This window comes from Hermetia illucens, chromosome 3 (assembly GCF_905115235.1).
Source record: "Hermetia illucens chromosome 3, iHerIll2.2.curated.20191125, whole genome shotgun sequence".
Classification (NCBI taxonomy): Eukaryota; Metazoa; Arthropoda; class Insecta; order Diptera; family Stratiomyidae; genus Hermetia; species Hermetia illucens.
The window spans coordinates 120,225,233-120,243,862 of record NC_051851.1 but is presented as its reverse complement, the minus strand read 5'-3'; the positions used below and the strand labels follow the sequence as shown (position 1 = coordinate 120,243,862).

General features: G+C 35.3%; 1 protein-coding gene across 11 annotated transcripts in view; it reads left to right on the top strand.

The window, feature by feature from the left end:
* The window catches only part of LOC119652982 (junctophilin-1), an 80,187-nt gene that overhangs the window by 57,927 nt on the left and 3,630 nt on the right, over window positions 1-18,630 (top strand). For 7 of the 11 annotated variants that reach the window (XM_038057400.1, XM_038057399.1, XM_038057394.1 and 4 more), the window contains exon 8: window positions 11,505-11,705. The exons of 1 other annotated variant lie outside the window; for it this stretch is intronic. In XM_038057400.1, the coding sequence (XP_037913328.1) occupies window positions 11,505-11,705 (201 nt within the window). Of the gene's footprint in view, window positions 1-2,476; window positions 3,325-11,504; window positions 11,706-12,301; window positions 12,329-18,630 lie in introns of those variants that run through there. 3 more of the 11 variants (XM_038057404.1, XM_038057401.1, XM_038057403.1) reach the window with 3 other exon arrangements.

Genomic DNA, 18,630 nt, shown 5'->3' with positions numbered 1-18,630 from the left:
CATACTCTTTTCTGAATTTACTTTCATCTTTCCCACTAGATCTAAATAATTTCCCAAACATTGCTTTTACGACTCTCAAACCACTCGGTAAATTTAACTGAGATTTTTTGATTCCTCCTCATGGAATACGCTTGTTACTATAAGACCAACGTCGATTCGGCTTTTCCAATGTTTAGATATTCGTCTTCGGTAAAGGCTGTTGTTTCTTTGTTTCTTTTGTGAACTTTTACATATATCTCTCCCTTGAAGAAGGATGCTATTGAAATGTTTTGGCAGGGTGGCATTCTAAAGAATAACATCGTAGAATTCTAATGTTAATTTCAGTTCATTTCGAATTCCACAATGGAGTATTCTATTCTTCATCCCCAAGTATCTTTCAGTCCATCTTCAAATGTAAATAGAGATTTTTCCGTTTAACGATAAATATTTTTTTTTTGTTTGATTGCCATTCTTCAGTGCGAAGTCTCCTTAAATTTAACGGCTAATTCCATTCGACTATTCTGTTTTGTCTACATTACATATGAGTATTTTTTCTCCAGCATTTGGATTGTCGAGATGGCGTTTGTTTATTTTGCTACGGATTCTGAATTCATGAGCAAGTTACTCTGTGTCTGGACTTTCCTAGACAAATCATTAATAGAGTGATGAAGCAGAATACGTTGAAAGATTTCGTTGTTTCTGCAGACGACAAGCTTAGATATGTTTCTGTAAAATGAAAAACTGTCAAATTAAGACTGATGCTTATCAATGTCCTTTCTGTTGGGCTAAATGGCAACATAATATGAAAGGCGTCGCTCGCAGCCAAGTTGTGTTAATGCGTCGTCATTTCAGTGAGTGTACAATCAGGATTAAACTCACAGCTCAACAGAGCTGACGAAAGACCGCTGCGTACACATTTGCTCAAATCACAAGTAAATCAAATTTCATACCATGGTAATTACAACGCAATACAAGTTGTTCGTTTCGAATTTTTATCAAAATAAACGAAGCAAGATAGGCTTTTGGGCTTTTCTGAATATTATTATACATAGCAGGATTATTGCTGCGGAAAAGAAAATCCTGCCAAAAACTTAATTGTAACCATAATGAATGTTTCTTTTCCAATTTCACTTTAATATACTCCGCGCCTTGGAAAATGCCTATACGTTTTTTTAAGCTGAAATAGTAGTTTTACCTACCAAATTATCATATCCGTTAAAAAGACCAATTCGAAGGGCTCACTTGTTAATTATAGTGGTTTAAAAATTGAATTCTCATAAGACGGAAAAGAAAACGCTGTGACGTCATCGAACGAGCAATTTGAATCTTATCTATATGAAGGTATCCGGTTTAGTGTTTGTTATTTGTTACTTTTTAAATAACCAATCAGTAGTGATGCGTGAATGTGCAATCCTTGAAGTTACTTGACGTTTCGGCAGTAATAGTAACAAGCTATATAGCAAATTCTGACATATTTACCTGGACGTGTGTGTGACTTCACAAAACATGAAGCGGACTTTTCAATCTGTTTGAATTTGGTTGAAATTTAAAATGCTGATAATTTCAAAAACACGATTTTTTTTTTCAAAAACGGCCTTTGAGAGTTTTTTTTAGATTGCACTATAGAAGTGATTTCCGTCTTTAGTGAAAATAAGGCGGGGAGTCTATTATAACCAATGTCCTACCTGCGCCAAATTCTTGGTCTTGTGTTAGCTGAATACTCCGTACATGTTTATGACAGATTATCATAATTTTTATGCTTTCTGCGAAAAAAGTGAATTTGTAACCATCATTATTTGCTTTATTTTGTATCATACTTTGGGAATAGAAATTTAATATTAATTTTGACATTAACAAATAAATTGTAGTTAGACGGAAGATGGTCTTTTCCATAAAAGTCCAGCAGATAGTTGCTTAGAACATCACCTTATCTCTAACTGAATCCTAAAATATTCATTTAAAGATCATTAGTCGGAACTAACACGTCATCCGACTAAAATTCTGTAATATTCAATTCGTGTTGGTTATGTCAAGCACATTAATTTGACAAGAATGCTATTATTTCGGTCTATTTGAATCACTCGTATTATAGGGTGACTTTCATTTTCAATAGGTAATCGTTCTTTTGTTTTTTCAATTTCTCGGATATTTTCTACTCAAACGTGCATCTGAGCAATTTTATTCTGAGGAGCTAAAATGGGCTAAAAACGAACAGATTCGTCCATATCACCCTGCATGAAGCCACGTTATTGCCTATCTTTTCACAACACAATTCCGACGAAATCATTTTCTTTTCTTGAGTAGAATGAAGGAAAACTTGTAGTTGCCTTGGCGTTCCTCTCCGTTAGCGGGACGAATGTGTGATGTAGCGATATACTCTCTATTTTTATCGAGATCACTAGCTACAGCACTGTTTCGAAGTGGTTACTTGTTAGTAAGTGTAGCACTAGACTAGATCACGGTGATGATGAATCTTTTTCCTTGTGGTAGAATTTTCCTCGCTCATTTTCCCCAGAGCTAGTTCCGCTGAGCTGTTGGGAAAATTATTTCAGTTATCGATCGCCGACGACGAAAAATTGAGATACAAAATTGCTTCTCTATCCGAGGCGCTTTTACTTTTCTCTGTTCTGAAATATCTTAATTAAATTAACTAAATTTTTAAACGTCCATATTCAGTGTATCTGATTATCTTGAATATGATGAATATACTTAAAGTGAAAATATCCAGATAATGGTTGGATTTTCGTCTATTTAGAGTTATGTTTCCTCTCGGGCTCATGTTGCCTTTTTGTGTTATGTAAATTAAATTTAAGATATTCCGAGTACCTTGTGCTATCGTCTCCTACCGAATAAAATATAAATGACAATTATTAGTATCTCTGTGACAATATCTATGAAATCCTACTAATCGAAAATTCGTTCAACTCTTCTTCGTTCATGATATAAAAAGATACAAAAATATAGCAAAAAAAAACCCCCAAAAAATTGTTGGTTGACTAGCCGAAATGCTATTTCGGTTTATTGGTGCCAGTTGCAATAATATTTGTGCGGTGTTTTTGAATTTTAATGTTTAATCTGTTATCTGTTGTTTTGAATATTTTTCTAAAGAACGCAATTCTTTAGAAGACATGTGAAGAACATCTTGAGGAAAAGAAAAAAAAAAGTAAAAGGAAGACATTTATAGTGTAAATAGAGACGATACAAATTTGAATGAAATAACGTAAAACAGAGAACTTCAAAATGGAGTGGTTTCCAGAAGATGAGGATGAGGAAGACTTGATGTTTTCACCAGCTCTATTGGCACGAAGAGCTTCGGAAAGTTGGATTGTTGCACCCCCAGTAGAGGTGATTCAGAAAAATATCTAGATATATTTATTTGTCGTTTGCAGATTATCATATTGTATAATTAAACAGATGAATCTCATGTTTTGAAGAAACTTGTTAAATAATTCTGAAACTTCTTGTCTTTTTTGCAAGGTTTCCATTTCTTCTCTAAAACATTCTGTTGTGGAATTTCTTATCGACAGCATAAATGCTAATTTGCCGTCTCGATGGACTTCAGCAAGTAATACATCTCCGTTCCATTCAGCATCATTTTCAATAAGATTCGTTCTAAAAGCATTTTCTCAGATTAATGGAAGAAAATCTTTCAGCTTTCTTTAGACATCTGATAAAAGAGCAGAAGCAGGAGTTTGGCAGGGCTGCACTCTTGATCCGTTCTGATCTTTACTTTTCATCAAGGATCTTCCTTCGTTGTTCACCTGTCTCTGTCTTCTATATGCGGACGATTTAAAGTTTTTTTCTTGTCAATAGTATTTAATTAAATCTTAAAAAACTGTCTTGATTAGGCGTCAAAAACAATTTGGTAAAGAAATGGTATCATGGTGGTCATGTTACGTCAATTCAAATGAAATGAAAATAGGGTGGATAATTCAAAGTGAAGTTCAATTAGTTTCTGCTGTTCAATAAGGCTTTATTGTTGTGGTTAGTTTGGACACCAGGACGATTTCCAAAATTTATACATTAGCCAAGCTGTTTAGATAAATTTCATCTTTTTTGATATTTGTTTCTATAATCCAGTCTGCTTCTCTTCTCTGCTTCTCTGTTACCGAAATGTACACATTCAGCAAATTTAGATACCTTTGATGATAAAATGTATACTCTACAATAACACTTGTGGAAATAAGTAAATTTCTTAGGAAGTTCTTTAAAAGTTGTAGCTTACAGTCAGATTCGTAGAACGTTATCAACAGCGCCACATTTCACACACATTTGTCGACTAATTCAGATACCTCTTCTGAAAGTAACTGGCTCATTGTTATGTGGATATTGTGGTGCTCCGCTCCTTTTTCTCATGTTTGAATGTCAAAATTATCGTAGCAGCTACCCTTGCATTTCTTTTAAGTTAGAATATACTTTTCTACATGATAGAGTTAATATTTTTTCCTGAATGGAATAGAATGATAGTTCGCAAGTACAGTCAGAAAGTGCAAAAGCAAGCATGATTGCATCGATGTATCCAAACATAGTAATAGTATTATATTTTTTAATAGGATGAGGTATTTTTTATGCTCCCTAATTAAATCCAAAGTGCAACAACTTCAATATATTCCGGGCCACATATGGAGGAATACGATAGAATTTCTCCATATGGCTCCGTGTTGCACATGGTGCCGAGCACTTTTCTAAAGCAATTCCATAAACGAAAAAGTTTTTGTGATGAAATTGACATATATATAAACATACCGTAGAGAAAAAAGAAAAATTAATTTTACAAAAATGAATGCGTTGTGACAACTTACATCGATATGTGCCACCGTACAGTTCATAATTCTAGAAAATATATTGAGACAAAATATGTTTATTCGAGGAAATGCCCCAAAATCTACCAGTTCTCCCTTCATATGTGAGGAATATATTACATATCAAGGTTTCTAGAAAAAAATCATTCATTATCGCATCAAATAATATGAAGCTAAACTTTGAAATTTGGAAAAGCTCCCACTCATTTATGGAGTATCATGGTCCTTGAGGATTATAAAAGGCAATGATAATGCTTGTTTCCAACTCCATATACTTTATCTCTTCTGAGGAAGAGATTTTTTTTTTGTTGAAAAATTAAATATAACTACAGCCCGCCGCAAAAGTATAGCCACCCCGCTTATTTTTAATGTTTTGTCACATTCATAAATTGTCAGTGCGAAAATTCCAATCTCGTCTAGTTTCATGGCGTTTAAATTTCTATTGTCTGAAAAGTATAGTCACCTATATAAATATATTTTTTTGTTAAAGTAAATTCTATAAATAGCAAATTAAAACCTTGAATATTCGATAGCATTATTTGTTTATAACCTAAAATATCCTACTAGATATACTTAGTATATACGAAACATTTAACTTGTGATGTGTCAATGCTATTCGAACTATTGATATTTGATGCCTTCAATTCAATTGAAGTTAGATGTAAAGAAAGTATTTTAATAATTTTTTTTTAACATTTTATGTTTAACACCATTAATCTTCGAAATCGTTTCCATGTTTGCCTATACTATATTTCTTAGAGAGGTAACTGTACTTTTAGAAATTTCAATTTATACCTCTGTTCATTTAGCACAAAAATTAGAAACTTGAAAAAACTCCTATTTTTTCAAATTTTTAATGTATGTAATGTTCAAAAATATTAATAAGTTGGAGTTAAGTAATTCAGGTGCGAAAGGTTTTGCGTATTTCATATGTGTAAATATTTCACTACACGATGATTCCATTTATACATAGCTAATAGTGTATATGAATTTAGTGCATCAGACTATTCAATTTAATGTGATAATGGCATTCTATTCATCGCTAAGATACAGTAAATCATCCAAAAAGTTTCGGCCTGCTATAACTTTGTTAATAATAGTACGATTCAGTTCAAACTTTCCAGTACTATGATTCATAATGCACTCACAACTCTATTTTGTCACAAAATCTGAGATCTGTCTATATTTAAAAAAAAATTGCACTTTCTTTCGCTTGCATGGGAACCCTCCCCCCTTTCCGCTTAAACTTCATATAAAAGTCGGTTCTAAGAAAAGGTCATGTGACAAACAAACAAACAGTAAACCAATTTTAAAAAGATTTTGTTTTCACACAAACTCTTAAAAATAGGGGAGGAGGTCTATATTTTGTAGGCAATGAACATTGCACACCACTTCTATATCATATTTAATGTAAATCTTGAAGGGGAGTGCCATATCATGGTGTGATAGCAAACCTATCTTTTTCTATTTCTAGTCCTTACCTCTTTCTTAAGAATAAGTTTAAAAAAGTCTGCAATCTGATTGGAATTAAATTTAAAAATTAGGAAATTGTACTCTACTACATGTCTCTATGTCTGTATCATAGAAACGTTTTCATAAGAGTCATCAAAACAAATACATTTCAAACCATAAACAAATTTCTCTTTCCTCCACCATACCAGAATTGCCACCTTCATAATCTTCACCTTAGGGTCCAGTACCTATTTTCTATCTAATCATTTTTTGTTAATAAACTTCCGTAGATCTGATAACGGTAAATGGAATATATATTGAATGGTTAGATGAAGCTTTTGAATTTTAATTTAATTTGCACAAACCCCTCACTCACGTGTCATCGCTAAGGTTTATGGCAAACATATATATTAGTTAGTCCTCTGAAATCGCACAAAGAGTTAGAGATAGGAAAACTTTCCAGAAAATATATGCTATTATAATTATAAGATTTTCCTGTTGCCAGGATGAGGGGACGAATCTCCTCGCATTACTTGTCAATTACTGACTCCAGATGGTGCACGCTCACTGCCTGTGTCAAGTCCAGGAAGATTTCAGCATGAAGTTTTTTATAGGAACGTAGCAATCTGCTCGAAGCGCTGGCCAATAGGTAATCATTCTATAATATAATATAATACGACCTGTTGAAGCTGCGGTGGGAAAGGCAGTACTCTGATGCAGTTTCTTTGCAATTAGTCACCTCTAGCTTGAGTCAGACAACAGGCACTAGGACAACCATTTAAAACACTGAGGAAATCTATAACTCTATGGTAAGAAGGTTGTTGTCTTTCGTAAACTCTATTGGGTTTAAATTTCAAAGTCCCCCAGATTTTACTCGTAGCATTACAGTGAGAGTTATGTCACCAAAATGGTGCACCACAGCGTTAATTGTGTTTCGTAGGGCAACCACAATAATACTTGAGTACTTATGTTCCTGTGCTATGCGGGGTTCTTTTCGATCGGTTTTGTTATTTTCTAGAATTATAGTATTTTAAAATGTCTGATTTGGGGATATCAATTATATTTAAATGTATTATTTTTTTTTTTAATTTTAGACCACAGTTATCTAGGTGAGATATCGTGGAATTTATTGAGTGATTTCACAGGCGTTTCGTGAATGTTATTAGCTCTGTCACGTTCTCATCTAAGTATTACGGGGTGGCAATAATGTTAGTGGAGACTGAGGCGAAAAGGTTAACTTTCAGTATTTATTTTTTTCGGGCATTAAATTGTCACACACGTACATATAATTTTATTCATTTTGTAGGGTAATCTGTACTCTTTGATTGTTATTAATATTTATGAATACTTCTCGAAACAATCATGTTATGGCCTTTTTTCCGATGATTTTGCGTGGACGGCCGCGTTATTCGGGGGCAGTGTTCGAATTCTGCTTTTTCTTCCTGATTAGTTAAAATGGCTGTCGTTCATAGTTTTCTCCCACCATTAGATAGTGTATACGGTACCACCTTTGGATAAGGACGAATTGATTCAAAAGCCCTTTCACGGTCAGTTTCTTTTTCAATGCTTGAATCGATTGAACCTGTCGAAATCCTTGTTGGACCTGGTGTCTATCCACCTCGTTATTCAACGCCTCTTTTTCAGACGATCTTTGATTGTTCCTCGAAGCCGTAGATGAGGTTTCTTCAACAGGATGCACATAAGGATGGGCCGGAGCTGACGGGTCAGTTACTTCAGAACACATGAAGTCAGTGTCGTCAAAAATATATGAATGAATATCCCTGTTGATTTGAAGCCGGAAATGATGTGGCTGCTTGGCATGTCCATAGCTGAAGAAGCAATTTCAGGGATGTCGTATATTGATATGGAGCGTACTGGATTGGCATTAATCCACTCATCAACAAAATAATTGGTAGCCTTCTTGAATGGACCGAAAACTGTTCGATCGAGCGGTTGGAGCCGATGACTGCAGTGAGGTGGGAGAAAGAGGACAACAATACCATTGCCAATGCAAAATTTCAAATTGTCAATGGAAACCTGCGATTTGTGGTTGTCGAGTATGAGAGGAACTAGGTTGTCTTTGGTTGATTCGTAATGTCGTTGAAAATGCTTCAAAGATTTCAAAAAGTGTTCCGCGTTCATCCATCCCAGAATAATGCTAGTATTTGTAACTCTCAGGTACAACAATATCTCCGGAACAAATGTTAGACTTAATTGTTTCAATTAAGGAAGGATTTGCAGCTTCTGCTCAGCCTTGCGGACTACTGTTCAAAAAATGAGGCTTGAATTGGACCCGTGGAAAAATGAAAAATGGTGGTGCTACCACGCTCACACGATGTGATACGTCCAACTTACTTCTGCCCTCTACGACTTATAACTCGGTTAGGGTAACAGGTTCAAAGTGATAGTTCTCATCCAAATAATTGAAAAACTTTCCGACATTAGTTCCCTTGAATGCTGTCGCTCGTGGAAGGCTCGTCTTTTCGGGGTTCCGTATAGCGAGCGTAGGATGACGCTTCGTAAAGCACCGAAACCATTCTATTCCAGCCATTTCATCATTTTCCCAATCAGGAACAGAACATTTCATCATTTACCCAATCAGGAACAGCAATTTGCATACTCTTGGCATGTCTGACATCCCTCGAAGCAAGTCCAAAATAAAGATCGGAAGATTTGGGCAATTAAAGTCAGCCCCTGTTCCTTAGATAATATCGTTATACGCCCAGCCGACTTCAACGTGTTGTACTAGTGGAAAGAAGTGGGTGAAGTAGAATTTGTATCTTCTTCCGGGGATATAACGCTCTGACAATACCTCCTCACAGTCATATGGGCAATGTCGAACTCTTTTGCACACCCATCATCCCTCTTTCTGAACTGCGTGAACAGCCTGGCCAAGTTGTTCATGGTCTATGGGGTCCTTTTTAGGGTTTTGTGTGAAACAAAATCTTATTTGCTTATATTTGCAGATCATTTTTCTGAAAAGTGTAAAAAAAAATGATTTTTAACAAATTTTTTCAATACGTGTAATGACTGATATCTCTTGTTTGCTTCTTTCTTATTATTCTTATTATACTTTAATAACCAAAAAAACAACAATATTTCCATTCTCCAAAATTACATTCCCCCATTGTAAAAAATATCCGGTAAACATCCCACAAAAGTAAAACCAAAAAAAAACATTCAAAACCAACATATTTTTCCCATTTTCCAAAAATGTGTATAAATAACCCCAAATAACCCAAAATACGGATTTTGTCAAACATTGTATGCACACCAAGAAAAGTTTATAATCAAATTTTTCATAAAATCTACCTGCAAAAAAACCGACTTTGATGTCCAAAAAAAGCAAAAAAATCTTTTCACTCCAAAATTACATTACCCCCATTCTAAAAAATACCCTATACCCACACACTCCACAAAAATAAAACAAAAAAAAACATCCAAAACCTAGTCTACAAATAGCTGAAAGTACAAAAATACCATATACACCCTAGTGAAGTAAAACAAACGAAGAAAACTTTATAACAGAACAGAATTTCCATAAAATCGACCCAGAACAAACCCGACTTTGATATAAAAAAAATCAATATTTCCTAGTTTCAATTTAATGCAATTTATTGCGAAAATAAACATCTGCGAATTTGTCCAACCAATTTTTTACCAATTTGCCCCACGGCACTTTTTGGCTACGATGGCAAATACAATACAGTTTTAGAGTTCCTCGATTTCTAATAGTTATAGGTATTCCTGGTTGAAATTACTGGATCTAAACTCTGAAAACCACCCTTCACCTTTACCTACCTCTAAAGTTCTATTCATGCGATCCAGCCGCTAGCAACACTGAACGTGTCAGACACAAAAGAATTGTTCCATATATTTACTATGGGAGTACTCGTACGATCCAGCAACAGGCGTTCCGTGTTCAGCACGAAGCGTGTCATAAGATCCATCAGCTAATGTGCCCAGCACCTAACGTGTCAGACCCAAAAGGATTGTCCCATACATTTGCTATGAGAGTATTTATTTGATTCAGCAGCACCCGTTTCAGATCCACACAGGCAAAATACAGGTCAGAATTCTTGCAAAGACTATTTTCTCCGTGCTGGAACATGTCCCAGTAGGGAAATTGAAAGGATATTACACTGGAAGCGAAGAAGCATGTTGGAGGCCCATCTACATCTACATCTGTAGTATATCAAAATGTACCTCTCAAGAATTCAAGCATAATTTTCACGAATATAAAGTGGTTTCATGTGTAGAAAGCAATGGCGTAGATGCGCAATAATTCACGCCAAGAGAGGAGTATTCTTGGCTTCTACGATCCTGTGTCTGGCACGCTCCGTCCTGGACACGGAACGCCCAATGGAGCGTATGAATAGTCTCATAGTAAATGTATGGAACAATTCTTTTATGTCTGACCTGTTAGGTGCTGGACATGTTTGCTGCTAGATCATATGAACACTTTCGCTCGTGCTGTGCTGTCCAGTGTGAATAAAGCTTAAGGCGTTCACTTTAGACACAGGATGTTCCCTAGATGAATTTAAAGTCCGCAACAATCTCAAAAATGATTAAAAAAAATGTTGACACGCCCTAATTACTAGATAACCGTTTCGTATTGTAGCCTACAAAGGTAACGACAATTTTCTTTAATAGTCAATAACTCACTCTTATTGTCGCCGACGATAAATTCTATTTTTCATTTAAAAATTTCCTAATTTTGAAAGCAATCAGTTTTTGCATATTTAGAATTAATCTGTTAGGCATAAATGAGCTTTTACTTAGGTAACATAAAGCAACGATATTCTGCTGTAGTCGCAATACTCCGGATGCGGCACTGGCTGATTGGCTTTTTTTTTGCCATGAGGCAGAGAATCAAACGCTGTGAATTAAGAGGTTTCTTTGGTTATTTTTCGTTGTTAAACTGCTTTGAATTGGATCCATATACTTCTCCTCTATGTTAGCACAAAGGAAGCGTCGGATAGTTCTTGTTTACCTAAATTGTTAGCTGATGGTATGTACGTTTGCATATTTCAAACGGAACAATATTTTTTAAATGATAAGAAAGGTTGGGTCGGTGTTGAAACATCTAAGAGAAGAATGAAAATTAAGGAGGAAACGAGTATAGCATCCTTATATAATCACCGAAACACTGATGCTTCAGAAGCATATATGATCCTTCCGGCTAGGGAGAAACACCATATAGCAAAACAATGAAATCAACCAATCAACAGAAGAAAAAAACAATCCAAAAAACTTTTCTGACCATTTTAGAGTGTCCCGATAACTGTTACACTTCAAAGGAAAAAGTCACTACCTGACGTTCAAGATTTACCGCGTGCGACGGGAGCGATGAGTCGCGAAGAAGTATCTGCTTTAGGTTCAGCCCGACGGGAAGAAATCCGCCGACAAATCGAAAATAGCGAAAGACTCAAAGCGAATCCACTACTGTATTTAGTCAGTCCACAAGTCAAGGTAAGTCCCATAGAATCATCAATATCATCATCTTCATCTAACGAAATAGGAAGGCTAACCAAATCGTCATTTTTCTGTTTTTGAGATAACGGCGAAACATATATTTCGAGATTCGAGACATTGTTAATATTTTAATGAAATTATCTAAGCTCTCTAGTAACTAACAAATTTAGTGCACGCTTCCGTTTTATAACATTTGACTCTAAACTATTATAAATTCAAAATTTTTTTGTTTTTTGTTCATTTTCGTAAACTCTGAAGAGTTTTTGAAATGAATTGTTTACCCTCATTTGCACTAAAACCCCTCATAGAAAGTTTAGAATGTATTTAACGATTTATTGTCACCAGCGATCCCTGGGTTTCCTCTGAAAATGATGAATCATAATCAAGGAGAAAGATCTTCTATTTTTAATTCAATAAGAGTGCCGAGAAAATGGGGTGAGCTTTAAGAAACACTCGGAAAAAAAGTGAAGATCTCCCTCCTGTATTCTAAATAAATGTTTATTTAACGTTGATCCATTTTCTTTTACTGGTAATTCGATATAACAAAACAATTAATAACATGCCTTTTGATCCGCTCTACCATTTACACACAGAGAGACTTTTAGGTATGTTTGATAATATTAAAACATCGATGTTTAAAAAATTGATTGAACGAAAGGAACGCAATCATTACAAAAATGTGTTTAGTAGATTTTCGAGTCAACATGAGTCGAGTGAAAGTACATTTCTTTAAAGTGGCAAAATATACAACAAGCAGAAATTGTAGGATGGTTATGGCTTTCGATGTTCTCATTTTCAAAGTATCCATTGTATTATTTTAATTTGCCGTCTTCTTCCATTGATTTTACAACATTCTTACGCTACTATTTAAATGAAGCGGTAGTCACTGTTCTCTACTATATTTTGCAAAATATGTGCCTCTTATTTATTGTTGATCCAAAAGTCACTCATTTGCTTCGCTTCAATTTTGAATACATAGTACGATACATTGCTAAGGAGAGCAACCAGGTTATATTTGAATGAGAAATTGGTTAGGCGACTCAAGTGGAAGTGAAAAATTAACGCCCCAATCTGTTTCTATACACATAGTATGTAGTACAAAGCCATTCACTCGTTACTACTTACTACTAAGCTTAAACCTCCACGTTGGTTTTGTTATCTGTTTGTGGTGTTTTTGCACGCTCAATTGTAGATACTCAAATGTATGCGAAATATGTATCAATACAACTAGTGCCTTTCTTTTTCCGTGTATTTGGAAGACGTCGGGGTAGAATGTCTCAAAACACTACCAATTTTCATTCTTATATCATGCATTTCAGATATTTTCCCTGTTCCTGCTTTTGCTTCGAATATTTGAAAGATTTTCGACTTTATTTTAGTAGGTTCCGACTTCACTTGTTACAACATTGGGGATGTTTATTATTATTTATTCTTCCATGCACATGCGGTTTTGAAAACATTGAAAACTACATTCTCTGTATACCACGCGAAATTATGACATTGAAGTCAATGACGAAATAAGAACTAATGTCGTCCACAATTTCAAATTACAAAAGGTCGAGAAACATCTAAAAATTAACTAATTCCGATAATAAATTGCAAAGCAATGCGAGCGACTTCGTGGAATTGTAACCAGAAATACCCGACTTTGTAGCATCTTACAGACCAATGAAAAAGCGCTTTCATCAGCCTTTTGTAAATTCGGTTTCGAATTTCATATTTGCTATTAATTAGAGCAGAAAAATACTTATGCATTTTCGAGAAAAACTATGGTAGCAAAATTTACCGGTTTTTCCATCACTGAAAACTTTGCGAAAAATTTCATTAAAAGAAATGTCATTAGTCCAAGCTTGTAATTCCGACGGTTAAATTTTCAGTACTACGTATGAAGTCTCTAACACACGATCAGCAAATTATCTAATCCTCTTACATTATTTTTTGTATTTCGCACCAATGATAGTCCTATGATCCAAATATTTGCAAGCAGCGGTATCAGTTCTCAAGCATTTTTTGAATAATTCAACAAACCTATAGATACCCCTTAAGTTTCAGGTTTACCGTAAATAACAAAAATGTCATAATATCATTTACCTTTAAAATTAGAAGAAAACTTTTAATAAACTCTCATTCTACTGACCGCTATCAATGGCGTGATAGACCAAATCGACTTTTGGCCGCCATGAATAATATGTACTTTCAATTCTTTCGATTCTTTTATATATAACTTGATAGTATAGAATTGTTGCCTGATCGTTCGTGGTTGATCTTTTCCTATATTTCGTAACGTTAGCAATATTATCTTTTGATACGCAATTACATTTTACTATTTCGAAAGCCACGGCTGGTTTTCAACCAGTTCATATTCCGGAAAAATGAACCAAATAGTGTCTTCTCCTACCATCAATTCTATATAAAAATTAAACAATATATAACCCTCAGATTGGTCGCAATGAAGAGATCGTACTCCCTTTCATCTACCACTACCATCTTGATGCTTAAAGTTGAACGTATAGTTTGCTAACTACATTTCTTCTCATATGCGAGTACATAGTATCTTTCAGAATTTGTATAGTAAGCTATCGAATATCCATCAAGTTCTATACTTTGAAAGTGCATGAACAAATTGTATTGTATAGAGTCCTGCATTTTGTATATGTCTAGTTTTATATTAAAAGTGCTTTCTATGTTGACGTTCCCATGCTATAATATTTTCTCGGAATTGCGTATGTATGCTATGTGATGCTTTTTGGATTTGTGTGAATACTGTGTTTCTTGAATAACAAATGTACCCGATGTTTCTAGCACAAGAGAAATCTGATAAAGCTTGTTTGAAGTAAGAATTATTCGCTTTAAAGATGGTTTTATTTGAGATATCATATAAAGAACAAATATTTATGATAATTGTGCGAAAACTATTTTCAATATACTGTCCTAACTGATATTGCTATATATACCAGATACGTATGTATCTTCAAAATTCAGTGATGTATTTTTAAAATGCTATCTATTTCAATTCATTTTCTATAAAGGAAAATGACAATTGGCACTCTTTTTCTGTACATATTTATTTGTAGCACGACTAATTCCATAATTTGGCGAAAGTATGAAAACGCAATAGTATTCCGCTTGACATTCGATTAAAAGCCGAATCAGACATTAATAAAGTGCTGAAAGTATACTGGTCTATCAAAGAAGTCTATTCATCAACAATTTTAAGGCTTTTGGGCGATAGCATGGAAAAAGCGACAATCACATTAGTCTCCTGTACGTTGTTTGTAAAACAAACTCAACGATGCCACAAATTACCTTAAATGGATATTTACAAAAGGTCAGAAATCTGACATCCAAAGATTTCTGCACAATTAGTAACGAGCTAATTTGCTTTCAATCCTGAGAATTAGATGCTTCCCAAACAGTGGTAAAAATACCATTCTGACTATCACTCCAAAGCCTGGAAAGATTATCACTGACATGAAATTGTGCAGACCGATAAGCCCCATCATTCCAAAGGTATTCAAAAACATTTTACTCCAGAAATTCGAATTTAAAAGTAACACGATGCAAAAGAGCAAGTTCACTGGGAGGTATCAAAAATAAGCAATACTCTTGAAGGAAGGAAATATTATACATAAGTTTTCCTATAATAGATGTGATGCATGATTTCGACAAGGTTTAGTCCCCGGCTCTTATTCATAAAATCTCCGGTTGTTTTCATGAACTGCTAACACTAGTAGAACAGATTCCAGGTGAATGCAAGGATATTCTCACTAAAAATCGAAAGATCAGAGCAGGTTTGCCTCTGCGGAACATACGGCAAATTTTTATGTTAGCGACTTAGTGTCTTTGCGAAAAAGAGTTGTTCTTAAATGCAAATAAAAAAGATGGTTTGCTATCACTGATGGCAGTGGAATTTGTATTGTGATTTGACGTCGGATAGCAGTCCACTCAGCTGTGAATGAGTACCTGAGGGTACTATAATCCTTTAGTGTACCGTTACGGTCTTGAATGAAGGACTCTAACACACTTGAAGGCTCTGATCCAATTGGATTGTTACGCCAACAATTATTATTATTAGATTACGAATTCTATCGAAGTTACAATCTACAAGGAAGTAGTAACCTTTTCTATATTCATTGTTTTCATAACTCTCCTGTATACGAAATTGTTCATCAAACTTCACAGACAAACTAAAATTATAGAAGACAAAGAATGTGTCAAATTTGGTTAATTTCATTTAAAATAGTCTCTTTTGCTTTATGCGGTCAAGAAGTATATCAAATAACTTTTTTATTTCATCTTTAAAAATCTTATTCATGAGGGTAGGGGTAGACTTTGAATCTGATTCTTTTTCTTCAGCCTTTGTTCCGTTCACAAGCGGGGTCGGCTCGTTGTGATCGGCTTCGCCATTTGGCTCTATCGAATGCCTGATCTGGGTGCAATCTCGAGGCTTTCAGATCTCCAATCAAGCGTATCAAGCCACCGTTGTTTAGGTCTGCCTTTTGGTTGTTTACCATCGACTTCGATGTTCAGGTCAATCTTGGCAAGTGAATTCTCGTTGGCACAAATTGCGTGACCATATCATCGGAGGCGCCTCTCTCGCAACTTTTCCATGATTGGTGCAACCCCATAACGATCGCGGATATCCTCATTTCGGATGTGATCTAAACGCGTCACGCCATTAGTTCAACGTAGCATCTTCGTCTCCATTACCGCAAGATTATTATTATTAAAAAAATGTAACATTACCAGAAATCGACCGGAACCAAATTCGACGAATGCCGTGAATGATTAACAGCCAAAATGTAATTTTTTGATAAAATTTATTGTTAACATTGGAAGATGAGCTAGCATGCAAGTATTATCATGCTACCTGCGATAACATCCACTTTCACAATATTCTGGGCGGACACGACAAATACGCCCCCCAAAACAACACACAGCATTTAGGCCCAAACACAACAGTGGAGTGACTGCGTGCGTGCGGAATAAGAGAGCTGTCAAATGAAGTTCATTACACGGACTTGTATGAGGCAATATACAACAAGTCCGATGCGCAATTCGGCACGCAAAAAAGTTCGGAAAATTGAACTTTTACGATGCGTGACAGATAATAGTTTGTTGACAGTTCACGTCATTTGCAATATGGTGAATTCCTTTATTCTTTTTGAGACCTGCCAAAGGCATTATTTTCGCTGCAAGTGCTAATTATAAATGGTACTTCAATTAGTTCCCTAGCTTCATAAAAAATAAACTTAAGCCGGAGGTGGGTGCACTCTTAATGGCATTTAATTGTATGAATTTCATAATATAAAATATAGTAAGATGCACATGCTAGTTGTAGAAACTTGAATTTTATGTGCAATGTGGCGATTTTGTGCGTGAAGCGACCTGCGTGCATATTTTATGTTATGATAATCATACAATTAAATGCTACTAAGAGTGAACATACCTCCGGCTTAAATTCAATTTTTATGAATGGAAGCGACGGGACTACTGCAATGACATTGATAATTAGAAATTGCAACGCAAAAAGTGCCTTCCGCAGTTCTCAAAACGAATTCATTCAAATTAATTACATTTAAAAGTAGCAGCCGAAAACAAAAAGCGCCGCCAAATTGCAAATGGCGTAATCTGTCATCAGAAAAAACCTGGAACGTGGGGCGAACTTTGCCGACCTGAAATCTTCATTGTACATTGAACTTGCGTGCGGTCCGCAGCTTCTCTCGCCCGCATTCCGCACGCATCATAATTGTGCTTCCCGCTTTATTCGTTTGGCCCCTTAAAACAGTTCATTTTTCTTTTTTTATTTGGCTGCATTTCACCGCCTAGCTTCGGGATCATACTAAAAAGAATACGTCCATTCATCAGTTAAGATAGGTTTCTCGGAGTTCAGGTCCTTTTGTCTTCTTTAATCAAGTACCTGCAACATTGAATTCGGAACATTTCTTCACAGTCACTCAATTTGTGTAGAGCAAATCGTGCAACAAACCTTATCAATTCCAAATGTAGTCTTTGGATATTTTCAATTTCGTTTCGGAGTAGAGGTGTTCGAAACATCACTTTATTAAGAGTAATGCGATACTGGATAACCGATATTCCCAAATATTACTCACCACTAAAGTAATTTCCACTGTATTTATTACATTGCTAGAGTGGACGAAAAATGAATAAACCTTTCATAAAGGAGAAGAAAAGTACAAAAAATCCCATTATATTGTTGGTTTAAATATTTTTATAATAAAAAAAATAATTATTCATTTGTTCAAAGCATCTTAGCACATACATGTTAGATACGATACATGTTGCAGAAAAGACAAAGAATAATATCATATATTGAACCAACAAACAAAAATGATAACTTTTTACAACGAATTTCCTTTTCCTCCTCAATTATTTTGTTGAAACATGTCAAAACGAGCAGGTATGGATTACTTCTCACGATTACTCTGTGTGAAGTAGCCCCGCTCACTCTAACCGGCCGCGTTCGCTCTGGGCGCTCGGTATTGCTCCGCCACTGCACTGTACATACAATATTTTCACATGTAAAGAACAGAGAATCATGATTTTAGCGAACGAGCATCACTTCACTTAGAAGTTAGCTTTGCTAGGCATGATTAAATGTTTGTCTATCACACACATAATCGAAATCATCTTTTCATACCAAAGCCAGCCAAAAGAAGGTTCGTAGCCGATAGTTGGCATCGGCACTCGACAGTCGCCTTAACCACTGTACTAGAAAATATTACAAAGACCAACGGTATACACACATCAGTCAGCAGTCGAGATTCATTACCAAGCGATAGCATTACGAATCAATTGACACCAAATCCCATATTCAGAAGCGCCCGAAATCACTTTCTAGCCCAAAGCCTGCACGAAATCAGCCCAAACCCAGAGCGAAATAGTCGAAAGCCAGCCAAAA